The following is a 27,242-nucleotide window of genomic DNA, read 5'->3' as shown; positions in this document are numbered from 1 at the left end:
CCAATAAAAAGTTTGTTAAGCAAAACAGCCCAACCCTTTTCATTTTTAATAATACTGTAAATATCTCAGAAAGGATATATTGCATCATTTCTAATGAATATCAAAAAAGTTGTCATAATGACATGTCCCCTTGCTCCCACTTACCCTCCCCTCCTCCCTACAGTTACCCAAAAACTAGTATGAAATTACAAAAAAAAAGAAAAAGAAAAGAAACAAAAAAAAAAACAACCCCCAAACCACAAGCCTCCCTCTACCCAGCCCCATGAGTAGTGTTAAGAGTGTCAAGTGTTAAGGGCCACATGTACAACACGTGTGTCTATGGTGACAGACATCAGGGATCTGTCTGTCCATCTGTCCATGAGGGAGTTGGTGGCGAGGAGCAATAGCAGCAATGGGCAGCCTCCCTTCTCAGGGGTGGTGGGGGGACAGCAATCGAGGACCAATCCCACAGGTCATCTTCAGGATGATGCTGGCCTTCCCAGAAGGAATACATGGCCTATGTGTGAGCAGTTGGGGGTGGTGTGCCCTGGACAAGTGCCACGTTAAATGAGGCGGTGCTGGGCATTTGGCTCAGCTAGCTCAGGCTTTAGGTGGGTGGGAGGGGGCTGGGCAGAAGAGCTAAGAGTCTGGAAGCATTGGGTAAATAGAGCATTCAGGACTCTGACAGGACACTGGAGCCTTAGCTTGAAGATATCTCACCTTTCCACAGACAAGTCTAGGAAACTCCAGGGAGAGGAAGAATGACCCTCCCTCCACTTCCCATCCTCCATAGCTGGGCAGACAAAGCAGATGAGAAACCCAGCAGTTGAGGAAGAAGAGATCAGCCTAAGAAGGCTGAGTCAGGCAGGAGGGAAAGGCACCAGCCTCCCCCTAGGGACCAAGTCTGCTCTCCATTCCCAAGGAAGAGCCTAAGGGATGGGTGACCAGTTCTTCCCCCTGGCCAGTGGAAGTGAAGGCTTCTCAGACCCAGGTGACAGGCAGGTGGAATGGCTCCAGAGTAAGGTGTTTGCCTACAGGATCTGCAGGAATAGGCAGGAAGGTAGAAAAGAGGGCAAGGGACAAGGTGGGTGACAAAGCAGGGTACATAAGGAGGTGACTGTGGGTGGAATCCAGCCCCAGGCCTCCCTGTACCTCCCATGCAGGGGTGGCCATAGATCCTAAGTCATTGATCCTGGCCAGGGAGCTGCAAGAAGAGATGGTTACCTTCTGGTCATCCCTATCTAGGAAGGAGGGACAGGGCTGGTAGTCAAGGAGGGCTGGATGGATAGTGGGAGCCCCTGCCACAGGGTCTGGGGGTGCACTGGTCTCCAGGGATCAGGGCTAAGCTAAACTCCAGTTGTTAGGGAAACACACTTCCCCACATCATTTGTTGTAGGTTTGACTTAAGATAAGCTAGGTGGGGAGGTTATAGCAAAGGGGACAGAGAAGAGAAGAGGTCTACAAGTCTCTGCAGGTCAAAGCAGCCCCTGCAAAGCAATGAGGCAAGTACTCTTCCCTGCTTTGAAGGGAAGACTCCACTCTATCCCCTCCCTCAGTCTGGAAGATGGAGAAGCTGGGGGCCAGGGAGAGAAGGGAGGAGCCACAGTCATTGGAAGGGACAGTCAGCAACTCCTGGTTACTCAGGAGTCCTGAGGATGGGGGGATGTTTTGTTCTCTGTCTTGCCACCTTGACATGTAGAAGGTGTCACTGGAAAAGGGGAAGACCAAAAAAATAAAAATAAAAATAAAAAACAAAACAAAACAAAATAAAACAAACTGATCCTAGGGCACAGAGGAGGGTGGCCAGGGAAGTTCAGAGATAAAATCGGGAGCAATTGAAAACCAGAGGCAGATGGGCACCGCTCCCTCACTCCGCCTGCCCCCAGCACAGAAGCTGACAGTATAATACAAGGACTCTAGAAAGCACAGGCTGAGCCACCCTGGGCCAGGATCTGCTGGTCACTGTACAGAATTATCTTGGTGAGGTGGATATGCCCACGATCGCTGGGGTGAGGTGAGGGTACAGGGCACACAGTGGCCGGCTGGGAGTTAACTTGTTAATAAATCCTGTGCAGACGAGCAAGCCCCTAACATTAGGTGAAATACAAGGTTCAGGATTCATTTACACGCAGGGAAGGAAGGCTGGAGACACATCCAAGTGGCTGGCGGGGATCAGAAGTGCGTCTCCTTCTCTGTGATGGCAGAGATGGTACCGTCGCCTTTGACCTTGGCCTCACAGTCATTAACGGTCACCATCCGTGGGCTGGCCCCAAGCTTGCCCCTCATTTTCAGATCAGCGCTGGGGACTGTCAACTTCTGTAATTTCTAGATGGTTGAAGAGGAGGAGAAGCCTTTGTGAGCAGGGATGCTGGGGCCTGGGTTTGTCCATTCTGCCTCCCCGGTCGTATAGATGCTTCTTGGAGTCATTAGACTAGGGTCAAGCCCTAGCTCTGCCTTACTTCTCAGTTCTGGGTGGGTCATTACCTCCTTGAGTTCCTACACCAGAAACAGGGATGGCTGAGATCCCCACTCCTGGCAGTAAATGAGAAGTAAGGAAATAGAGGCATTCAGCTTCTACAGCATGGATGTAGAAGGTAACCAGGACTAGAGAGTCAGAATCAGGGCTGACACCTCATTCCTTCCTTGGCAGCAGGAGCAGCTGGACTTTGAAGTGGCCTGAGGGCTGTGCCAGCTAGTCTCCTGACCTCTGGTTGCATCGCTGTGTGTGTGTGAGCCAGGGTGACAGGTACTGACTGATCAGAGGGAAAGGGACTTCCAGTGTTACTGAGTGAATGTTGGTTAATCAGAGCCCTGCCCTGTCCTGGGTTCATCACCACAGCATTGCAGTACAGGGGGAGGTCTATGAGCTCCTTTAGATATGCTTAGAGGCAGATGCCACCCCTACCCTCTATCAATTAAGGGGCACTGTCAACCTGTTTGGTGGGCAGGAGGCTGAGATGGAATTCACAGAGTCTGGCTTAATCCAAAAAATCTCACAGAGGTGCTTCTGACAGTTTAAGGATGGACACCTGCCAAAGAGGAACCTGCCACAGCTTCCCTACCAACTGCTCACCTCGGGCAGGGTGCCCTCTGTCTTCCACAGCTTGATGAAGATCCAGAGCGGGATGCACAGCATGGAGGACAGAGCCATGAGCCAGCCAATGCCGTAGCCCCAAGCAGGATATGTGTACACATTGTTGTACTTGAGCGGCTTGTACTTGACCAGAAAGAAGATGAAGATGCCCTGTGGAAAGGCAGGGGGAGGAGGTTCTTGGTGGCACCCCTCAGCCCTACCCTCTTCAAGGGTCCAGGCACCTCCACTGTCCACAGTGGGCTTGAGGCACTGCCATGGGAGGGAGTCAGTATGGTTGTCAAGACACAGGGCCTATGGCCTTGGGGCCCAGGCTCTTAGGGACCCTGGGGCCTCTTCAGGGCTGTGATATCTGTCCCCTTTCCCAGGATCCTCTTTCCCAGCTTCTGCCCACTCAAGAGTTTGTCTTAGTCCTATCATGAACCTGTTGTTTTGACCCCTTCAATTGAGAAGATAAGTTCAGATACCCCCAGACCCAAAAACAGGCCAAGAAATAATGAGGCCATTTTTCTGTTAAGTGTCCTCTTACCAAGGTTGGTCTGTGACCTGTTTCTAGGGATAGAGTCTAAACCTTGGCATTCTCCTCAACTCTGTCCATCACCTTCTCAGTAATAAATCTCACTCATGTTTGCATGCCCCTGGTCTCCAGGGAGGTAGACCACTGTCGGGCTGGTGTACATAAGGCCCTCACAAAGGAGAAACCTCTTCATGGTCACTCAACACTGGAATTAGGCCTTGTCTCAGCAAGCCTAGAGAGTCTGAGCTGAGACCTCAGCTCTAGAGAGCGTCAGATGGCAGGGACCTTGGGCACATGACCCTCCTCAGGGCTGGCCTCAGCCAAGCTGGCTGGAGCTTAAGAGTGACTGGTGAACAAGTTGGGGAGGGGATGGAGGTGTCTTTCTACCAGTCTTACCGCACAGATCCCAGGGGTCACAACTTTCCAGCACCACTTGATGAGTGACAGTGGCCGGTATCCAATCATGTCCTCAATATTGTCATAGAACCTGTTACTTCCTATGGGAAGGAAAGCAGACAAGCACGTGTCTCAGAGAAGAGGTGAGGTGGGTCGACGTGGGACATAGGGTGCTAGGGCTTAAGTGTGGAGCACCTGCATGTAAAGTGGGGTCCTTTGGGTGACATTATTAGGTAGTCTTATTGTGCTCAAGGAAATAGGGCTCTACAGAGATCCTTAGGTCAATGGTGGGGTTACCTCTCTCTGTTTCTGGCTAGAGATATTCTTTCTCCATTACACACCCATATCATGAGAGTTCTTCACCAGGGCACCTGGACCAGAAGCAATGGCACCACCCAATCCTGGATTTGAACTCCAGAACCATGAGTTCTGTTAGCCCCCTACTCCTTCCATAGCCCATGGCAGCCATTTCTTTGCAGTGATGCAAAACAGACAAGGTGAGGTGAGGGCCTGGCGATTCTCAGGAAACAGGGCTCTAAAGGGCTGCTTGTGAATTCTGTGTGTTGTTCCACACTCTGCTTGTTCTGGAGACAGCAGCTCTTTTCCTGGTTTGTGTGAGGACCAGGAGAAAGTGGGGTGAATGAGGGTGTGGCTCATGCTAGCGGCTCTGCCTGATGTCTCCCTCTGGGACACAACTTTCACAATGGGGAAAATAGCCTCAGGGTAGGGCTAGTCAGATATCAGGGAGTCTGAGTCCTGAACATCCTATGCTGGCATACAAACAGGAAGGTCTTGTGATAGTAGGAAGGGCCCTGAGTCCCCAGGGAAAGTACCGAGCCAGGAACAGCTTACCAGGCGCCAGGGGTCCAGCCTCCACTTACCATACACCCAGCCGATGCAGACACACTCAAAGATGGCCACGAAGAGCAAGCACATGCCACTGGCGGCGTATGAGTCAAAAAGCTGGAAAATGTACATGCCTCCCTGGGGGCAGGAGGACAGACAGACAGACATGTAGGAGAACAGGGTCAGTAGCCAGCCTTTGTGTGGTCTTCTCTCTGTACTGGCAGCCGCCAGCCAGTTGGTTTACTCATTTCTAGTCTGAGTGCTACACTCTATAGCTGGGTGTTCCAAGGCCCTGTCCTGCAGAGATGTCAGGACTGCAGGTGATCTGTGGCATTGGAGGCTCCACTGAAACTAGAGTGGGTGGTAGATGGCTTCAACACCTCTCCCCAGAGCCTCTCCAGCAGCCTCCAGGTAGGCCTTACTGCTGCCGGTCTCACCCTCTTCCATACTTCCAGAGGTTTAAAATCACCCTCAGCTCCCTCCAACCTGGACCACCACACATTCTCAGCAAAGTGGCCTCACTTCAGCCCAAAGGTCACTTCCTCAGAGAAGCCCTCCATCCTCAGCCTCACTTTTTCTTCAGGCCTCCAGACCACATTGTTTGAACTCACAATTTAATCCTAAAAGTGCCTTGTTAGCAGCTGAGAACTCTGATCTCTGCTCAGGAAGCCCCCACACCTTGGACCTTATTATACCTACAGCTCCCAACACAGAGCCCAGCGCACAGTAGGTCCCCTAAAGATGTAAGTAGAATCACCTAGAGCATGGGTTCTGAGACGTGGTACTTGCTGGCTTGCCTAGAACCATGCCCTGCTCTCTGCCTCAAAAATAGACACCCGGTAGGTACGCAGTTATTCATCTTTGGGATGAATTACTGATGAAAGATTGTCTGCAGGCCTACTCTGTAACACATGGTTGACCCCTCGGTGGCTGGTATTGTCAACTTGACCAGACTCAGGATGGACTCTGGGCATGTCTGTAGGAATGTTTCTAGAAAGAATTGACCAAAGTGAGAAAAGCTTGACCTCAGGGTGAGTAGCACCTTCCAACAGGGAGCCCAGGTAGAGAGAGGTTTGAGGAAAGGCATGTGTTTGCCTATTGCTGAGTGAGAACTTCTATTTTGGCCTCCACCATCATCCACAGACCCCAGCCTCTCTAGCCTTCCAGCACAGACACGATGCTAGTGACTTTCCAGTGATTTTCCTGGGCCTCCAGTTCTAGGGTGTCCTGTCCAGCTTCATGGGCTGAGCAGCCACCAGGTCCTCCTCTCTAGGAAACATCCCCAACCATGTAAGGCATCCTAGTGACCCCCTTCTATACTCTGTTCCCCCAGAGGGCCCTACAGACCCCTTGCCAGTTTCACTTAAACAGTACAGTATAGCTCTTCACACAGCATTGGCATGATGTTAGGCATCATGAGTAATCCAGAGATGATGGGATGTGGGCTGGTCCCACGAATCCTGGGTATCCTCAGATTTGCTGCTCATGGCGGTCCTGGTGTGACGGGGTGACTAGGCAAGTCTGAAGACATAGCTCAGTGGAAGCCCTGGCACTCAAAGGGATCCAGGAAGGTCCTTCATGAGAACTGGGACGGGGAGGGGAGGGAGAGGCCAGGTCTGGATTCCAGCAGGAGTAGCATCTATAAGAGAGATCTTCTTGATATTCTAAGGGTCCTTGAAGAGGGGGATCAACGTGAAAGAGTTTGGGGGGTCATGTGGGGAAAGTCAGACAGCAGCTGCAGGGCCTCCTGAGTTTGCCAAGGTGACTTACTTGGAATAAGAGTACCCCATCATGTCCCTTGAACTGTCTTCTATCATGAATATTCTACACCTCAAGACATGTGTCCCCTCAAGCGTCTCCTCTGAAGATGGAGGTAACATCGCCACAAATACAGGGCCACACAGGGAACACCAGTTGAATATGAGGGGTATGGCGGGGACTCTGGCTAGGTTCAGAACCCACACACTATCTAGACACGTGCTTTTAGCCAATGGTTGTTAGAGGGAATGGGTCTGAGGCCTGATGTGCAGATTCTCTGGAATGACGTGCCTCAAGTCAGAATTTTCCAGGAAACTTCTCTTTTTAAAATTATTGATGATGTCTTCATATTTTGAAGAACATAGGGAGAGTGGAGCTAAATAATCCCCGGGCCCTGTCTGCTGCGAGGCTGCCGTTGACAGCAACATCAGACATCAATTTGTCAGCTTCAGGTTTGAGTCTGAAGCATCTGGACAGCAACGGACCTGGCTTTCTGAGTTCAAACTGAAGATCCTCTTCCTAACAGTCCGGGTATCACTTTTAAAAGAACCAAGTAACCCTCCCGCGCGTTACCCAGGAAAGCCTCCCGTCACACTGATGTCTGCCCAACAACAGGGTATATGTACCAGAGATGACTTCCGAGTCTCGTCAGGACACACAGAGAAGGCCTGTCATTACAGACTCTCAGGAGGCTGAGATGGGAGATCGCAAGTTCAAGGCCCACCTCCTCTAGCCTACTCAATTTTAAGGACACCATCAAAATAAAAAGTAAGGCGTGGGTAGCTCAGGGGTAGGGCACTTGCCTAGCATGAGAGAGGCAAGTTCAGGCTCAGCATCAGCATTGAAAAGAACAGAAAATAAAGCAAGAAGTTCACTGACTCTGGGTCCTCTAGTGACCTGGTGTCTAGCTCAGCTTGTGCAAGGGTGCTCTATGGCCCAAGCTTGTCTGTCTGTCTGTCTGTCTGTCTGTCTGTCTGTCTGTCTGTCTGTGTCTCTCTCTCTCTCTCTCTCTCTCTCTCTCTCTCTTCCTTCCTCTCTTTCTCCTCCTTCCTTTCTTTTTTCCTTTCCTCCTCTTCCTCCTTTTTCATTTTGTGTGTGTGTGTGTGTGTGTGTGTGTGTTTTCAAGACAGAGTTTCTAGTTGTCTTGGAACTCACCATGTAGACCAGGCTGGGCTTGAACTCACAGAGATCCATCTGCCTCTGCCTCCCCAGTGCTGGGATTAAAGGCACCACCACTCCCGCCCGGCTAGTGCCCAGCTCTTTAAACTGTGCAGATCACATGAATGAAATGTGGGAGGTGTAAAACAACTGGTAAAGGCCAAAGGATTCTGACTGTACAAGGACTGAAAATTAATTCAAGGTCACATCCATAACAAGCCAAGTGTTTTCTGTCAGTTCTCACTGGTGCCCCACCACAAGGCCTCACCACAGCCATGGTTCTGACCACATGGCACACTCTTCCCATATCATGTGCCCTCATGCAACTCAGCACCAGTAAACACTGCCTGAAACTTCTCAAACTTGAGACTGCTATATGTTATGAACTGCGGTTTTTACTGTAGGTAAAAAGGCTTTTGTTCTCCCAGAAACATAAAGGTTTAATTATGGAAAATAAAGACAGCGTTTTCTCAGTCTTTCCTCAGTGAGTATCCAGTTAGGCTCTCTTTATATTCTATTACTGGAATGCTTGATATTTCTTTTTATGCTTAGTGCATGTATACATGTGTATGCACATGTGTGAGTGCATGTATGTGCATGTGTTTACATGTGTGTGTGTGTACAAACACACATATGCAAACACATGTGAGCTGTTTGGGTTCATGTACAGAAGTCAGAGTACAACTTATGAGAGTCAGTTCTCTCCTACCATGTGGGTTTGGGACCAAACTCAGGTTGTCAAGGTTGGTGGCGCCTTTACCTACTGAGCCATCTTGCTAGCCTCAGAACATTTGGTTTTAAAAACTGCTATTTGAATTGCATAAAGGATTATTCAAATTATTTGTCTTGGGGTTAGACAGAATTATAATTTCTGAAATGACCCTGAACACACATTTGAAGTTGTGAATTATATATTTATGCAGTGTTCTTAGTACTGATGATCATAAAACCAAAATATTGGTCAGCTCAGGAAACCATTAAAGATATTCTGCATTCTGCAGTATCAAATATTGAGTCGAGATTTGATTCTTTATGTAAGCACAGCCACCTCCTTTACAGTTTTGCTTTTGTTTTTAAAAAATGACAAAATTGTAAGTATACCAAAGAATTGCTTTCAAAGAAATGCCTTTATACTCTATTATCAGTAAGTGGTTTGTATTCCCACATTTTTATGCCTGCATCTTTGTCTGTGCATCACATGTGTGAAATGCCTGTGAAGGCCAGAAGAGGGCATTGGATCACATGAGACTAAAGCTACAGATGGTTGTGAGCTGCCATGTGGGTCCTGGGAGTCAAACCCAGGTCCTCTGCAAGAGCAGTCATTGCTCTTATCCCCTGGGCCATCTCCCTAGACCCTGTCTATCTATTCTATATTTCTATTTCCCCAGGTCACATACAAACTTCTTGGGCAAAAAGGAGCTGTGGGTAGCAAAGTTAGGAATTCCTGCTCTGATGTCCCTATGCCCATTGGTGACCTATTCCTCACAGCACAGCCCTATGAAGACATTGATGGCTGTGTTGGCTTTAACTTTTCCATGTCTTAATGTATTTCTTATAATCCTTGTATCCCTCTGCCACCAATATATTGACAGGCATGACTACTGATATTCAATGTCCCTACAGAGAAACGGAGGCACCAAGACACAAGGCCACTTGCAGCATGATGTCACGGTGCTGAGTGGAGGGTCTGAGAGCTGAATAGCCGGGCTTCCAGTCTTAACCACCAGTCACACTGTGGTGGAAGATAAGAGATGGGTAGCCTGTATTCCTTAGACCTGAGCTCTAACCATGCATAAACGAGAGAGAGAGAGAGAGAGAGAGAGAGAGAGAGAGAGAGAGAGAGAGGGAGGGAGGGAGGGAGGGAGGGAGGGAGGGAGGGAGGGAGAGAGAGAGAGAGAGAGAGAGAGAGAGAGAGAGAGAGAGAGAGAGAGAGAGAGAGAGGAGGCTCCAGCAGGCAATTACCAGGATGACTGAGGCTTACACGGCTCACTGGGCCCACTGTGAACTTCTTCAGAACAATGGGCTTGAAGATACCCCCTCTGTGGGGGTGAAGGGCTGGCATGTGAAGCCCAAATGTCTGCTGATTACTAGTCTTGGTTGACTGGAGTACTGGCTCCCTGATGGCCCCTGGGAGTCACCATGTACCATTGGAAAGAGGCTCTGTGCACTAGGGGTAACCCAAGGCAGCCTATGCTGGGAGTCAGCGATACCCACACCAGCACCTCCCCATCAGTTTCTTCAAGGCATCAGATTAACCCCCCAATTTTTATGTGACAAATGGCTCCATTCTGTGTAATTAACCGGTGCTTAATGAGGCCCTAATCACTGTAGTCTGGCTTTCTGACACGGAGAAGCCTGAGGTAGAACCACTGTAGGGAGAGCTGGAACTAGACCCTCACCCCATTCATTTGGTTAAGCAGCGACTCACTCTCATCATCTCGACAGTGAGCAAGAGCAGCAATAACTCCAGCACTCCCACTGAGCAGGAGACAAGCCGCCTCTGGGCACCCCTGACTCAATAGGGTGTCCCCAATCTCCTGGACTTTTGGGTCTGGAGGACAACTGGCAAAAGTGTGATCAGATCAGGGGTCTTAATAACAGCTAGAGGGACGGGGAATGAGCTGAGAACACAGTGGGGTGTGTGTGTGTATGTGTGTGTGTGTGCGTGTGTGTGTGTGCATGTGTGTGAGTGTGCATGTGGATGTGTGTATGTGAGTGTGTGAATGTGTGTGTGAGTGTGCATGTATGGGTGAGTGTGAGTGTGCATGTGTGTGTGAGTGTGAGTGTGCATGTGTGTGAGTGTGAGTGTGCATGTGTGTGAGAGTAGGTGACTGTGTGTGTGAGTGTGCATGTGTGAGTGAGTGTGCATATGTGTGAGTGTGAGTGTGCATGTGTGTGAGTGTGAGTGTGAGTGTGCATGTGTGTGTGTGTGTGTGTGTGTGTGTGTGTGTGTAAGCCTGGTGGGAAGGGAAGCAGGAGAGCTTCCCTAAGGCTGTGAACTGGGAGGGGGATGTGGAAGAGGGCCTCTGGAGATGGCTGGCCTCTGTTTCACCCCAGCTGCCTGATGAATTCCTGTTCCCCACTTCTTCCTCTTATACAGCCTCTCTGTGTCTCTCAGCAACAGAGCTCCCTCTCCTTCTTTGCACTGTCTTTATGCATTATGCCCAACCTCACCTTCCAGATACCTGACACAGAACAGGGACAGAATGGCTGAGGAGTGGGGTATGCACATGGTTTAGAAGACCATCTCCGTTCAGGGTTGGCAAGAAGCCCACCTCACTTGCATGAACAGTAGGAAGAAACACATGGGGGAGGGGCTGAGACTGGAGCACATAGCAAATGCCACCCCAAGTGCCTGCTCTGAGAGAAGTTCCAGAAGAGCCAATATTGAACATGAGGCCATGACAAGGAGCCAGTACTGGGCCTGAGAGCTGACACTGTTCTCTTCATTGCAGGCTCACCCAAGGGATGATCAGGGGAGCAGCAGGTTAGCCTGTCAAGTTCCTGCATGAGCTTTCCTGTCTAACAACATCTAATACTGACACAGGGCTGACCTTGTACTCAGAGCTCGACAAGGGTATAACAGAGAAGGTGCTGGGTCTGTGCATAGTTGCAGGGTCTGAGGTCTCAGAGCAGGAGTTTGATAGAGCGCACTGCGAACACCACTTACCTCTGTCAGCATCACCAGGCCTAGGAAATAAGAGACAATGGACAGGGCCAGGATGAGCAGTTCTCGCCGGTAGCCCCGCCGGAAGACCTTGGGGTACATGTCAACCACGGCTGTCACAAGGCTCTCCACACACACAAACTGGAGGGAGAGAGACATGCATGAAGCCCAGGAAAAGGCCAGTCCTGTACCCTAGGTCTACATACTAGGGGTTCTCCCTGGCCTGCCTTGCACCTTCACTCTCCACCCGTGGTGATGAATGCAAGCCCTGGTGCCAACATGCTCCAGTCTGTCCACTGAGGGGACCAGGATGAAGATGCTGGGGGTACTTCCCAGGGTCATTCAGCATGCAGCCCGGACTGTGATGGCTCCTTCTCCCTTGCTGCTAACACTTACTATTCTGGGTTTTGTGAATTACAGGAGACCTAGCCTCTGCTCTTGAGGCAAGGCAGGAATCTCAGAACTGTCCTGGGTGTTTGGCCATCTGCTGGCAGCAGGCTCTGGCCATTGCCTTTGACTTCTAGGACTGTGATGGTGCCCTGTCTGTGGAAAGCCACACTCAGCTCTGTCCGCTAGGTGCTTAGCAACAGAGCCCAGCTATGAACCTGCCTGCTTCTGAGGTGGTCTCCCACCTCTGTACTGTAAATGGTGTATGTATTTGCTAGTTACCATGTTGGGCACCCCTAACTGTCTGATTCAAGGTATTTCCATTATACAATAAGGGTTGGGGCACAGAGAGGGGTGGTGACTCTCTCAAAGTCACACAGCTGGGAGCGAATGTTCACCCCTGCATTGCTTCCTGGTACTGCCAGTCTTTCCCCAGGGTCTTGGTGGAGGGAGATGGGATTCAAAGAAGGCAGCTTACCCAGGAAACTAATGGAGTGTGGGCTGCAGATGTGCACAGGCAAGAGGCGGGCAGACCCCAAGTATCTGTCCTAGCAAATCACTTTGCTTCTGCTTTCAAACCCAGACAATGAGTGGGGGTCCTCAGCTTATGTGACTATTAGAGGATGGACTTAGGACGTGGCCCAGGCACATGGCAGAAAAGCCAGTGAGCCCAGTGGGGCATGAGCAGAGTCATGCCTCAGTCACACCTCCTCTGCCAGGCAGGACCTTCTGTCAGTCACATCCCAGCTGCAGAGCTCTGATTCCTGAAAGGCTTTGCCAACAACAATGGAAGAAAAGCTATCAGCAGAAACACCCAGTGCTTCTGCAGCACAGCTTAGTGGTTTCCGGGGAAGGATTCCAGCTCCAGAGAGAAACTGAATGTGGCTGGATTGACAGACACACAGGCCAGGGCTTGTGTGCTCAGTGACTCCTGCAAGGTCATGGATGGGAGCAGTGCTCATCAGACTAACTTGGGCCCTACTCTTCCCCAGAATGTAGGAGGTTTGGGACGGCTTCTCTGGTCAAACAGGGCTTCTCCTCTGCACAGCTCAGACTTGTCAGGATAACCGATAGCCATCAGCATGGTTAGAGGCAGCTCTTTGGGTGCGAGACAGCTAGCTGTGCTCAGCAGCAGACAGAGGCTGTACCCTAGGCCTGTGGGGCAAAGAGAGGCCACAGGCTGCAAGCTGGGAGCCCATGGGAGGATGAGAGTGTGCATGGAGAGAAGCAGACAGGGAGGGGAAGCTGGTGTAGAGGAATGAGGAGACAGGAGCATGCAGTTTGCCCCTAGAGCTGGTCATGCATCTGCTCTGTGGTCCACAGCTACAGAGTGAGTGAGGGATGGATGGGCAGAGGTCCACAGGGACTGGTGGGAGAAGGCACTGAGATACCAAAAGGATGCCAGAAAAAGGTTATAGAGACCTCTTCACAGAGCCAGACGAAGGAAATTGGCTTTCCCATGTCTCATGGGACACAGAGACCCTTGGTTATAGTATTGTCATTATATTATAATTATTATATTAGCCACAGCCTTTATACCCTCTTTCTGCTTTTCCAGGAGCCTTTGGCTAGATATCATTTATCAGAATGGAAGGACTTACGGCATCATCTTAAAAACTAAACCAAGGTCCGGGCAGTGAAGCAACTTTCTGCCAAGTCCGAGAACCTGAATTCTGTGCCTGGGACACGCACAGGAGAAGGAGAAAACTGATCTCCACAAGTTGTCCTCTGACCTCTGCATGTGTACTGCAAGCAGGTATGTCTACACACAGACAGGATTAAATAAACAGATGCAAAAAAAAAAAACCAAACAATACAAAGCTAAAAGGAAACAACCCAAAACATTTAAATTGGGCATTTTGGATGAAGAACAGGCATGGAGGAATACCAAATAGACATGTCTGTGGCCGGGAGGCTGCCAAGAAGGTGACAAGGCCGCTTGGTGGGCTGATGACTAAGGCCAGGAGAGGGTTCTGCAACCTAGAAGCTGTTCCTAAGAGTAGCACCTGGTCTGTCTAGTCCCCTAATCTCCCCTTCCCTCTTCCCCCTTCCCCCTTCCCCCTTCCCCCTTCCCCCTTCCCCCTTCCCCCTTCCCCCTTCCCCCTTCCCCCTTCCCCCTTCCCCCTTCCCCCTTCCCCCTTCCCCCTTCCCCCTTCCCCCTTCTCCCCCATCCCCCTTCCTTTCCCTTCCCTTCCCCTTATCTGGATGTCCCCTTCCCTCCCACACCATCTCCTCCCCTCTTCCCGCCCCCTCACCTGACTGTCCAGGCCCAGGAAGATGAGCATCATGAAGAACAGGGTGGCCCACAATGGGGACAGGGGCATCATAGTGACAGCCTTGGGGTAGGCGATGAAAGCCAGTCCAGGACCTGAAGGGAGAGAGAGAGTTCAGTGTTCCCATCTGGCACGTAGACAGGTGGTTGCCGGCCACTGGGCCAGTCTCACTCAGATCTCCTGTCTGTGGTGTGCAGATGGCGCCAGGTTCATATGGGCCTGCTGTGGAGAGGGGCTCAAGTCAGGGGTGTCTGACACACAGATCCTCTTCTGTATCCACCTGCTCCCTGCTTTCACATTGTGGGGCGGAGCCTGTTCTCACCAGGACCAGACAGCAGCTGAATCTAGGCAGGAGCAGAACAGTCTACCTAAAAGTGCTTCTGAAAAAAGTGGGATGCCACCAAGCAGGGAGGTCACAGAAGGAGGATTTATTATAGTAGAGCCAATATATCGTAAGAGCCATGTGTAGTGTGCTTCCCTCACCACGCCCACCATCAAGATACACAATGTCCCTGTTGCTTCTATTTACTCATCATTTCCACACCCATCTCCATCAGCATCCTGGTCAGCTATAGGAGTTTTCATTTAAAGATTCTTTTTAAGAGCGCGTGCGTGTGTGCGTGCGTGCGTGCGTGCGTGCATGCGTGCAGTACCCGTGGAGTCCAGAAGAGGGCATTAGATACCCTAGAGCTGGAGTCGGTTTGTTGTTGTTGTTTTTTTAAATCTCAGGTTAAGATTTCTGTGCTGTTTAGGATAGAATTGCTGGGGTGACAACCACACACTTCACCTATGAAATGTTGATTTCAAAAGCAGCCATGCCGTTCTGCTATGGGAAAAATTAAATACTTCAGCAATTAGATAATTATAGCAACGTTTGAGGCTACATGTTCTTGCCAATACTTGATACTGTTATTATTTCAGATTTAGTCCTTAAAGTGACTGAGCGTTTTTCTGTCACTTTGGTTTTAATTTGTGTTGCCTGGGTACCTTCAAGTGCTTACTATTTAAACAAATGCCCCCCCTTTTATTGGTCCACCTTTTTTATTGGTTGAAGCAGTCTCTCTCTCTCTCTCTCTCTCTCTCTCTCTCTCTCTCTCTCTCTCTCTCTCTCCCCCTCCCTCCCTCCCTCCCTCCCCTCCCTCCCTCCCTCCCTCCCCTCCCTCCCTCCCTCTTCTTCCCTCTCTTTGTACATAGGGGAGAGTAGGCATCATGGTCATATTTCTTCTCGGGCTATGACTAGCCCTTTAATTTTTAAAAAAAGATTTATTTTTATTCTATGTGTATGGGTGTTTTGCCTGCATTTATAGTGGTGTCCAGTGCCTACAGGGGATCCTCCCCTGAGATCTCAGTCTCCATTGGAATGTTGCTTCTACAGCCATTGTTATGATGGTGGTTGCTTAAGCAAGAGCTGCCTCATCAATCACTTGGTGATGCTTTATGCCTGTGTGGGCTCCTTAGTGCTCAGAGGTTTTCTTTGGGTTATGATCCAGAAATGATCATTATTTACTTTGCTGCTCAAGTTGTCCCAGCATGGGCCACCAGGGGCTTCAGGTAGATCCTGTATCTTTCCGATATGTCCCCAGCTTCATCTTCTGGCTTCATTGTGTTCTGGCCCAGAACTAGACCCAGTTGCCTCTTCAAGGGGCCCTAGCTTCAGACACCAATGCTTAGAAACCCTGGTCTGGATACAGGGTGTGTTTGTTAACTGACAATGTCATTGCAGATGCCTTCCTCAGCACGTTCTTCCCTCCTGCGCATGTCCACGTGATTCTATCCACACACTGAACTCAGGAGTTGAAGCATACAAATCCCTTGATTTCTAATACAGTGAATTCTAATGCCTGTTCCTCGGAGGGAAATAAGAGCCTTGAGATCTACGTACATTTGCCAATTAGTCTGCCCTGACACGCTCATCCCACTCACCAGAATCTCCAGTCCAGACTCCTGTTCTGACACAATACACTCTGGTCATGCTTTCCATCTTTAGCTGCCAGTACCCTCTTGGCATGTGCCATCTGTTGTCAGTTCTGTGTTCCTTAATGCTATGGGACTCACTGTCATTCTATACAGTGAGGTCACTGTTACTAGCTTATATTCCATTTTGGGGCTCATCCTATCTTGGATGGGGTGTGAGACATCACCCAGAGTCCAGACTATGAGGAAAACACTCTGGAAGGCACTGACCTTTCTTTCCTTCCCCCACTCACCCTTTCTGTCCCTCCCCTCCTCCCTCCACCCTTCTGACCTTCATGACAGTATCCGTTCTCTCTGCTTTTTGTCCTTTCTGTGTCTCCTTTGCACAGCTGACAATGCAGTTTCTTGCATCTCTGTTTTTCCCCAGTGAGGGATAAACACTGATATTTATTTTTCAACTTTTAAATACAAACTATTTTTTTTCCAGTCAATTCTCACTGTGGAGCCCAGGCTGGCCTCAAACTTAATGTACTGACTGTGTTTATATCAACTTGACACAAGCTAGAGCCATCAGAGAGGAAGACGTCTCAACCGAGAAGATGCCTCCATAAGACCCAGCTGTAGTTTTTTAAATTAGTGATCAGTGCGGGAGGGCTCAGCCCATTGTGTGTGGTGCCATCCCTGAGCTGGTGGTTCTGGGTTCTATACAAAAGTAGGCCAAGCAAGTCTTGCTGAACAAGCCAGTAACCAGCACTTCTCCATGGCGTCTGCCTGTGGGCTCCTTCACTACCTGAGTTTCTGTCCTGACTTCCTTTGGTGATGTACAGCAATATCAAAGTGTGAGCCAAATAAACCCTTTCATCCCCAACTTGCATTTTGGTCATGGTGTCTTATTGTAGCCATAGAAACTCTAAGACACTCAACATCCTCTCCCTCAGGCTTCCAAGTGTGTGCCACCATGAACAGCTTTCTATGCACACTGATTTAAAATTACCCTTCAACTGATATTTTCATGATTACTTAACAGGTTTAAGATTATTTTTTATTTTTATGTATGTGTGTGCTTGCCTGTGTGGTTTTATGTGTACACATGAGTTCAGTACCCACAGTGGCCAGAAAAGGGTATCAGATCCCTTGAAGCTAAAGTTACAGGTGGTATGAGCTGCCTGATGTGGGTTCTGGGAACTGAACCTAGGTCCTCTGTAAGAGGAGCAAGTGCTCATAAGCATTGAGCCATCTCTCCACCCCACTCCTGGTTATTTTTAATATACATACTGCTGTTATATTTTGTCAACATTTTCTCTTCAGTCTCCATGAAGACATTAGGTTTGTATTAATCTGTGAATACAATGTATACTATTAATGGAGTTCCTAACAGTGAATAAACCTTGCATTATTCATGCAATGGTTCTTCTTGGTCAAGACATATAAATCAGTTTATTTCCATGTCTTCCCAGTGATAGAGAAAACAGTGAGTTTTGTTTCTGTCCTCGTCATCTTGCATCTTCCCCGGTTCAATGCCAGGCACCCCCATGCCAAGCTCTCATATTTAAATGTGCTTATCAGGGTAGCAGCACAGGCAGGTGGGTTTATAAGAGGCAATTAAGTCTTAAAAAGATGATTAGGTGGAGAGGGATTAGTGTCTGCCTCAGGGTCTGGATTAGTTCCTGTGAGAATGGAGTGGTTCTCTTAGTGGACTGTTAGACAGGACCCACTCCCTTGTGCCCACCCTCTTTCCTGTGCACCTATCTCACTGTCTAAGGGCTCCTGCCACGTGATGCCTCCGTCATGGGACGGCACAGCCTGAGATACCCCCCACGCATGATGCAACCACCAGATCTTCCTTTCTTCAGAAACTATCAGGTAAAAAATAACACATCTTTATAAATTACCCAACTTAGGTATTCTGTTATAGGAAAAGAGAATGGCAACAGTCAGAGAGCGTGGGCTTGAAAGTTCCTCATAGTTTATGGCTGATTTGTAGAGGAGTGTGATTCTTTACTAGTTCATGGGAAATTCCTATTCCTAACTTTGTAGAAGGGTATATAGCTTTTCTTCTTTCTCTCCCTCTCTTCATTTCTCTTTTTATGCACGCATGCACGCGCGCACACACACACACATATACACATTTATGTATATGTTTACATACATATATATACATTATATACATATACATATACACACATATATGCAATGTGTATGTGTTTGCCTGCTTAAGTTTATAAGCATTCTGTAAGTGCAACAGTTCTCGGGGGTATTGGAAGATGTTATCAAATTCCCAGTAACTGACATGTTTGTGAGCATGTGTGTTCATGTACATGTGTGTATGTGTGTGTGCATGTGCGTGTGGAGGTCTGAGGTCAGTGTTAGATGCTTTTCTCTTCCCCCATTATTAGAGATAGGGTTCTCACTGAATCTGACAGTCATTGATCTGAGTAAGCCTTCCAGCTAATGAGCTTTGTAGATCTGCTTCTCTTCGCTCTCCTCCGTTCAAGGCTGGAGTTACAGGCAAGCACTTTTACACTCAGCTTTTTACAAGGGTTCTGGGGATCCAAACTCAGGTCCTCAGGCTTGGGAGGCAAGTACTTTACCAACCGAGCCAGCCTAAAAGCTTTTAGATAAAGAAATTACTTCTTCAAAAGATATGGAGCTGATCAATCTTCCTATTTCTTCTGTGGCAGTCCCAATACACTGTGTTTTAAAACACATTTACCCACATAATCTGTGATCAAACATAGGTTGAAGCTATTCATGGTGGTCCTCGACTTTCATTGTAATGTCTGTTGGGTCTGTAGATCTGCCTCTTATATCTCATTATTCAAAAAACATTAAAACTTCTTTATTATCGTTGTTTATTATTATATGTGCACATGTGCATGTTATTTGAGTGAGAACCTGTATAGTGGTCAGAGGACATCTTTGTGGGGTCAGTTCTCTCCTACCTTAATGTGGGTTCTGGGGATCAAACTCAGGTCATTGGGCTTGTGTGGCAAGTGCCTTTAACCACTGAGCCATCTTGCTGACAACTTTCATTGTTGGTGTTGGTTGTGGTGGTTTGAGTGAGAAGTGTACCCCAGGGGCTCATGCATTTGAACAGTCGGTTCACAGTGGGTGGTGCTGTTTGGGAAGGTTATGAAATGTGATCTTTCAGCTTTCCTGCTGCTGATACTACGCCATGCCTTCCAGCCATGATGGACTCTACCCCCCCCCCCAAATTGTAGGCCAAATAAACTCTTCTGAAAGTTGCTTTAGTCGTGGCATTTTATTGCAGCAATAGAAAAGCCAATAATACATCAGTAGTTTGTATTTTCTTTAATTTTTTTCTTGGTAGTTTTGCCAAGGAATTATGATTTTGTCCATCTCTTCTAATAGAGTTGTGGCTTTTAAAATATTCTCTATTAATTATATAAGTTCTCTTTATTATTTCTCTGGTCCTACTTATCTTAGGCTTAATAATGTCCTATTTGTGAAGTCTATTCTGGTAAACACTTCATGCTTGCTTGAAGAGACTCTCTGAGGTTGTTTGGTGCAAAGCTGTATGAAACCCCTTTAATGTGCCGAGGAACTAAACATACTGTTAGGCAGTGTGTAAGGCAGCGTTCACCTCTGATGTCATCTACTTTGACTCTGACCCAACCTCTTTGAGGCCCATATCTATCTTCAATACTCAGGATCTATAGCACTTTTTCACTGCAGTGCAAAAGAACCATGTAAGTCAAGAAGGTGTTGTGGTTTGCCCTGGAGTTATCTGTATTTTGATGCTAATTCCACTGCCCCAAGGACAGCTGCCTAGTCACACACTCAGGACTCAGGTCACTTCAACAGAACCTTCTCCCCATTTAATTTGTAAAATATAGGTGAGGGCAGGTACCGGATAGAAGGAGGCCTGTCATTGCATGAGAAGGAAGGATGGGCAGGAGAAAAGTTTGAAGGGAGAGGAGACAGGAACGTAAAGGAGGATGAGACAAGAGGGGGAGAGAGAGACAACTTGGTAGGTGATGTTAGATTCTGCTCTGTGTATTTACAGGTTGTTATTAATGTTCTTAAGGGATGGATGGTACTGGGCTTTGAATGTTTAGGTGGGCAATTATATCTTATCAATTGGGTCAAAGGTTATTGTGTTGTGTGTTCTTTCATGTGTAGATTTAAGTGTAATGGAGTGTGGGGCAGCTGGTCTGGGCCACCAGAGAGTTGGGATGTGTGTTTCTGGCATGGAAACCTGCCTTGGGAACTAGATAGGTATAGAGAGTGCTGATGGCTCAGAGAGAGGCCTTCAGCAGTGTGATAAGGGATGGAGCAGAGCAGGTGAGACGCTTTGCTGACTGAGAATTAAGATATCTATCAGATATCATGGGGTATCACAGTGTAGACCTAGTGGGGATAAAAGACAGCCTTTTTAACTTTTTATATTTTTACAACAACGAGAAGGAACTGTGATCACAGTGAACCCTCACTCTGCTCATTTAATACAAACACATCAATACCTTAGGCTGTGGTATCTCTGAGGACTCTATATGAGGAATGGGGTCACAGGAAGAAGGGAGGCTTTCAAGCACAGGAGCATGTGTGCAAAGGGTCTGTTCTGGAGTATGGTGGAGAAGTGAGACAGACCATTGAGGTTGGATAGAGTGGGCCAATGGGCTGTGCAGGCCTCCCTCAAGGCCACATTGTAAACATACCATGGGGTTGAGTGCAGAGCAGAACAAGTCCAAGGTGAGTGAAGATGTGGGACAGGAGGCAGGGTAACTTGGGAAGTAACTGGCTCTGGTTCCCCAACCAGGGAGGTTAGGGACGAGTGTGGCCACACCTCAAGAAACAAACCGAGGACAGGAAGATCACTGTGTGGCCACATTGTCCCCACCCCTTGGCTTCCCCCACGAGCTTGGGCTTTCTACATCCGGGCTCTGTAGACTTACCTGATTCTGCCACCTCAGCAATAGGCACGCCCTGCTCGTACGCCATGAAGCCCAGGACTGAGAAGATAGCAAACCCAGCCACGAAGCTGGTGCCACTGTTCAGACAGCAGAGCATAATACAGTCCCTGTTGAGAGACAGTGACAGGTGTCTGGGTCAGCTCAAGCAGAATAGGCACCTTCTGGAACCTTCCCCACCTGAGACCAGGGCATACTGTGGGGAAGGCAGCAAAGTATAGACACTGACAGACTCCTGTTTTCTAGATGAAGTATTTGTGGTCCAGAGAGGGTGGCTAGCTGGACCACAACCACACAGCTTTCCCTACATTGCTAGAAGACAAAGTGGGTCACAGAGAGAAGGATGTGACTGAAGGTAGGGAGCCTAGCTTTATTGAACAAGAGAAGGAAGACTCAGGAGACAAACACTGCTCTGATTCCTGAGGAGAGAGCCAGAGATAGCAAGCCAGGAGGGGACCATGCTTCCAAGTACAAAGCCCAGAAGGTGGGAGAAGTCTCCGTGTAAGAAGCTAGGTAAGTGACTAAGAACCTTAAGCCTGCAGCCCAGCAGCTTCCAGAGGAGAGGTTTTTTGGTAACACCCATCCTAGCTAAGCAAGGGAGAGGTTTTGTGGTGGTACCAATCCTGGCAAAGCCCTGCATTCTGCTCTGCATAGGTTCTGCACTTTGAGCCAGTTTACGGAGGAAAATGAACAGAGCAGTTACTCTGACCTGCTCTTAAGAGGGACTCACCAGCTGGGAAACACCAACATAAAACCCTATGGGAAACCAGGCAACAAGTGATGGATGGCGATCCAGAGACTTGGCCCATCCTTGCACAGGCCCTGCAACTCAGCCTCCACAGTGCAGGCTCACAATTCAAACCAGGGTGCACGCCAGTGCCCTGCTCTCTATGGAAGCTGTGCTTGGGTAATCCTGACCAATAGTGTTCTAGATGGAGTGACATTGTGGCCTTTGCTCCTGACGCAGGAGCTAGAGTTTACTGCTGCTTCCTATTGAATGGCATCTCCTGCTGACAGCATAGAGAATCTGCATAGACTCTGCTAGCCAAAATCTGACATAGCTACCAACAGGGGGTGGGGCTTGAGGCTATGGTGGTGCCCAGTTCTCTTATCACTCCTCATCCTGCCCCTCATCTGTTGTGCTCTCTGGCTTGCTCAGAGACTGTGCAGCTGTCACATGCAGGACTGAGAACTCTCCCCTCTTCTTGCATCCTGCTTTTTGTAATAGAGCCAAAGGTGATACTTATCCCAAGCCAACAATGACCTTGGTAATGAGGGCACAGTGGAGAGAGCACAGGACACAGAGTCAGGAGCCTGGGCTATGATTATCCTGCAAGGTCTTTTCTTTGGGATTGACCTAACCATGATAAAGCATTTTGGTTTGTTTCTAACCCCCACACTAGGGGGTGGAATCGAACCTCCAGGTCCACTGGTTTGGGTTTAGCCATGTGACCTACTTTCCAACAGTAAGATGTTAGCTGACACGACACAGACATTTGACTTGTATCTTCTTAACTGGACCTGTCTTCTATCATTCTTGTTATTAAAATAACTATTGTTGTTGTTGTAGTTGTTATTGTATGAAGAACTCTCCAGGAGACTAACTGTCCCTTCAGCCCGAACCACAGGATGTACACACAAAGAGCAGATTTGAGCTTGACCTGAAGCCAAACCCACTCACTCATAGCCTGGACAGTTTCCCCAGCCAACCTCAACACAAACACTCAGCCCCTGGGGCCAAGGTTACTTGTCACAAACATTACCATGGCAGCAGATGACTGATACAGGTCCCTTTAAAGACACCCTTTAGACAGTGAATGCCAGCTGGGTGGCTAACCTTGATTTTATATACTATCTAAAGCCTGATTTGCCTCTACTCTGGAAGAAACTCAGTGCAGCCTAGAGGAGGACCACATTCTTCTCGAGTCAGAAAGGACTCACACTTTCTCTAGCATCTTATTGTCCAAAATCCAGTTGCAGCTGCCCTTTGCATCTTTCCTCATCTAAGCTAAACAGCCCTGACTTATCCAGCTGTGGGGACAGAAGGAGCTGGAGAAGAGAGTATTACTCCATGCTTGCTACTTTCTGGATTTCTCCCATCATGTTTAAGGAGAGCTGCCGTGTGCCAGCTCTGAGTCAGGTCCTCTAATCCCACCACTGGAGTTCATGCTCCAGCATCAGTTATCAGGTAAACTGTAGCTGGGGATTCAATCCTCCCAGATACCCCTTCTGGAGCTACATAGCACTTGCTAAGAATCAGGGCTTCCAAGACCAGACTGGGCAGTTACCTTCAGCCACCATGAGGCCAGGGAAGGCAAATGTCCCTATCTGCAAATCCCATCTCCCCCATAGGCCCCTCTGACCACTTTCCTGTGTTTGAGTTCTTAGGGACCTCCAGTCCCCTCAGCACAGTATCTGGATGTCCGTCTCCACCTGTGAGCTCACTCACCCACACCAGGCTGGGCCCTGCCTGGCCAGGGCTGTTTTATCCCTCTCATGACTTCCCTACAGCTCCAGCAATCTCTGGGGAAGGTTTATGTAACCAGGGCTTTGAAGTCAGCAGGAGCTGAGCTGGGCTTGCATGAGCTCCAGAGGCGACTAAGCTGTCAGGAGAGGGGATTAATTGACTGCTGGGCAGACCTGTTTGCAGAACAATCTGGAAACAGATTTTTGCAGGCATCTGCTTTGTTCTACTGAGCAGACAGGAAGAGGAAAGTCCTATCTGCTGAGTTCCTACCAGCAGAGGGTTAGGACAGGCCCCTCGCACAAAATGAAGTGCTGTTCATTTTCAGATCCACTGTTAGGTTGCTGGTAGAGAACATCATTCATGTTTAATTTTATGTATTTTGTTCTAAGTCCCCAAACACCTTATATGTCACTATTATAACTTCCAATTTAATCAATAATTTGCATATTTTATTTGGAGTTAGGTAACAGATATTATCTGCTCTAATTTGATTTTCCTTGCTAAAATGGGGCTGGGAAAGGACTAGGACAAGGTCTAACTGTATCATAGGCTAGCCTGAACTCATTATGTAGCCCAGGCTAGCCTCAAATTCACAGCAATCTTGCTTCATCCTCCTGCATGCTAGTGTTGTGGACTAATATGCCTGACTTCCTTGACTCTTTTTTTTTCCATCATAAAAGCAATATGAACCCAGAGTAAAGAAAAATGCCTTCTATATACAGGAATCAAGAGAGGCCCAGCTTCTTGATGTGATATTTTGAATAGTTTTCTCTTTCCTCCCAGAAGTTTGAGGCGGTGTACGTTTTCGTGTTGTTTCCCTCCTCTATGGGCTCCATTTTAGTTTTCTACCATTGCTTTGCAACTTCAAATACTATCCTGGTCTGTTCTCATGGCAGTGCCCATCACAACGCCAGAGACTCCTTCCTACAGAAGGAGCTCCCAGTCACACAGTGTGATGCTCTGTCCATCTACCATTGAGTATTCATCTACTGTGTGCTACATGCTGGGCTCTTAGGCGTGAGGACAAACTGTCATCGAAGTCAAAGACCCCAGAGTGAGTTTGTGCCCTCCCTCTCCCACATTGCTGACTGTCCCTGGTCCTCAACCTCATGGTGGCCACTCAGGCTACAGGCCTGAAAGGATGACCCACACAGCCTTAGCCACCTCCCTGCCTGGTCCCCTCAAGGCTTTGAAAGTGACTAGCTGCAGGATGTCAAGAGGAGTTGGGCCAAGGATAGGCCAAGGAGGGCCAGCCGCTCTAGGTGGGTCAAGAGAGGGCCCCATGGACCTGTGAGAAGCAACAGGAGTCAGAAACAAGGTCCGTGGTGTAGAAACAGTGGGGTTGAACCAGTTTAGTTCCTTATTAGCCGTGTGGCCATGGGAAACTTATTGCACATATACACCTCTGCTGTACACACTGGCACTGGGTCCTGACTGGGGATGCAGGGTGGGTTTCCCGTGCATCCAAGTCAGACTCTGCTTGCATGTGGCAGTTTCCCAGTTCTGCCCCTGTGATCCCGGGGAAAGAGAATGGCTGACCAGCAACTATGTGTTCACGGCCCCGTGCAGTAGATAGCTACAAGGGTTTGGAAGCTGTGGCTGTTGTCGGGCTCACCTGTAGCAGTTGTTGTTATAGTTGTTGTAACTCCCCAGAGCGGTCAGGCAGCCCAGGCAGATGGCATAGGAGAAAAAGATCTGCGTCCCAGCATCCACCCACACCTGGAGGAGGGCACAAAAATGTGGGCATTGAGAGAGTCAGATGTGGGATGAGGGAGAGTCAAATATAGGAAGGAGTGTCCGATGGAGGAGGAGGGAGCTTGCTCTCTGGACATTCCCCCGCAAAGTAACTCTAGGTTAGAAATATCAAGCTTCCTAATATTTATATTCCTGGGGAAGACATTTCCTTAACAAATTCTAGATCTTTCTAAAGGTTGTGGTAATAGTTCACTATATAATGAGAACTTGGATATTGAGATGGGCCTGCAGGCATAAGCCTGTAGCCTAGCACTAAGAAGGTTGAGGGAGGAGGATCTCTGCAAGTTCAAGGCCAAGCCTGTCTACTCAGTGACTAGGCTAGCCAGAGCTACTTAGCAAAACCTTGTCTCCAAAAAATAAATAGTTGGTGATTTAGCTCAGTGGTAGAGCGCTTGCCTAGCAAGCACAAGGCCCTGGGTTCGGTCCTCAGCTCTGAAAAAAAGAAAAAATAAATAAAAGAAGTAAATAACACCAGGTGTAGCGGTACATGTCTTTAATTCCAGCACTTGGGAGGTGAAGGCAGGCAGATCACTGTGAGTTCAAGGCTAGTCTGGTTTACATAGTGAGCTACAGGACAGCCAGAGCTAAATAGTGAAATCCTATCTTGAAAACAAAACAAAACAAACAAACAAACAAACAAAATGGTATTTGGATATCAAGGGCCCTGGTTCCAGCAGTGTGACTTTGGGACAGTAGCTTAGCATCTCCTAGGCTGTTTCCTCATCTGCAAAGTAGGAAAAGGAGGACCCCGTGAGGCCTATGAGGATGAGCATATCAGGATTGGGATTCCTGGTCATGGGTCCTGTGTGTACCTGTTCATGCATGTGTGCATGTGTTTGGGTCTACCAGCCTACAAAAGATTTCCTAATGCCAGCTTCCCTGGGATGCAGACAGCCACCAACGTCTTAGTCACTAACATCCCGTCTGGTTAAAACTCCTATAGACAGATGACATTTCTAGTACTCTCCCTCCCTGAGGCTCTAGGTTCACTACTTCAAAGTCTCTAAGGAAAGCCACAGCTGAAACACAAGCTGGGATTTGAGCTGAACATCCAGCGCCACCTGGAGATGAAACTCAGCACTGAACACAGACAGTAGCAGCCGTTATTAGGCACTTTTGGCATGCAAGGCACCTTGCTGAGCCTCTGTGTAAGACTGCCTTGGAGTGTCAGCAGTCTTGGGCAGCCCTGTGCAGGGTACAGTTGATGCTCTTAGCCTTCTCTCGGAGCCAAGGAAGAAAGAGGGCAAATAACCTGCCCAAGAGCATACAGCTGGAAAGTGATGGGTGGAAACACACACAGATCTTCTAGAGACACAGCACTGCCAGACTCATGCAGGTTCAGAACTAGACCCTGCATCCTGGTGAAGCATCCCTACCTCAGAACAGGCCCGCACTGTGCTGGCAAATTAAGATGTACCAATACACAGGTATTGGGAAATAGAGCACAAGAATATTTTTTAAAGCCATTGGAATCATATTTTGTGTCTACTTACACACACACACACACACACACACACACACACACACACACACAGTGTTTAATTGAAGTTATGCCCTTTGGGTAACCTCTCAATAGTCAGAGACTAGATGGTATAAACCCCAGTGCTAGGCATGGGAAACAAACCTTTGCATTGTTGGTTAGAGGAGCCCAAGAAACTGCCCAAATGACACAGGCTATTGCCATAGATCATGGTGCCTTCTTGAAAAAAGAAGGCAAGACCTCATTTCTAAGAACTCTACATAGTTTTGACACAGGAGGAATCCATCTGGATCTGACCTAAATGTCTCCTCCCTGAGGACCACCTCTCATAGCGTCAGAACAATCCATGCAAGCTGCCATGGAGAAGACAATCAGTAGTCCTAGCCAGCTGTGACATCTATGAACACAAATAATGATCAGAATGACAAAAGACACTGAAAATTACAAAATCAATCTCTCTCTCTCTCTCTCTCTCTCTCTCTCTCTCTCTCTCTCTCTCTCTCTCTCTCCCCCGCCCTGGGATAACCAACAGCTGATCAATTGGACTTAAGGCTTGCCCAGTAGGAGAAAATTCATGCCTGGCACTGTAAACCTAGCCAACTATCATGGCTCCTGAGGTATCA

The 27,242-nt window shown here is 48.4% G+C and overlaps 1 protein-coding gene across 1 annotated transcript in view; it reads right to left on the bottom strand.

Annotated features, from left to right (window-relative positions):
* Window positions 1–2,112: 2,112 nt before the first annotated feature.
* Window positions 2,113–27,242, bottom strand: part of Slc6a11 (solute carrier family 6 member 11) — a 115,721-nt gene continuing 90,591 nt past the window's right edge. Inside the window, exons 7-14 of the mRNA NM_024372.2 lie at window positions 25,000–25,103; window positions 20,903–21,027; window positions 14,055–14,167; window positions 11,416–11,553; window positions 4,865–4,967; window positions 3,984–4,084; window positions 3,053–3,223; window positions 2,113–2,304 (exon numbers count right to left, since the gene is read on the bottom strand). Of these exons, the coding sequence (NP_077348.1) occupies window positions 2,152–2,304; window positions 3,053–3,223; window positions 3,984–4,084; window positions 4,865–4,967; window positions 11,416–11,553; window positions 14,055–14,167; window positions 20,903–21,027; window positions 25,000–25,103 (1,008 nt within the window). The 3' untranslated portion in view covers window positions 2,113–2,151. The remainder of the gene's footprint in view (window positions 2,305–3,052; window positions 3,224–3,983; window positions 4,085–4,864; window positions 4,968–11,415; window positions 11,554–14,054; window positions 14,168–20,902; window positions 21,028–24,999; window positions 25,104–27,242) is intronic.

Source organism: Rattus norvegicus, chromosome 4 (genome assembly GCF_021556685.1).
Source record: "Rattus norvegicus strain SHRSP/BbbUtx chromosome 4, alternate assembly SHRSP_T2T, whole genome shotgun sequence".
Taxonomy (NCBI): Eukaryota; Metazoa; Chordata; class Mammalia; order Rodentia; family Muridae; genus Rattus; species Rattus norvegicus.
The sequence above is the reverse complement of the archived record's forward strand: the minus strand, read 5'-3'. Positions and strand labels throughout refer to the sequence as shown.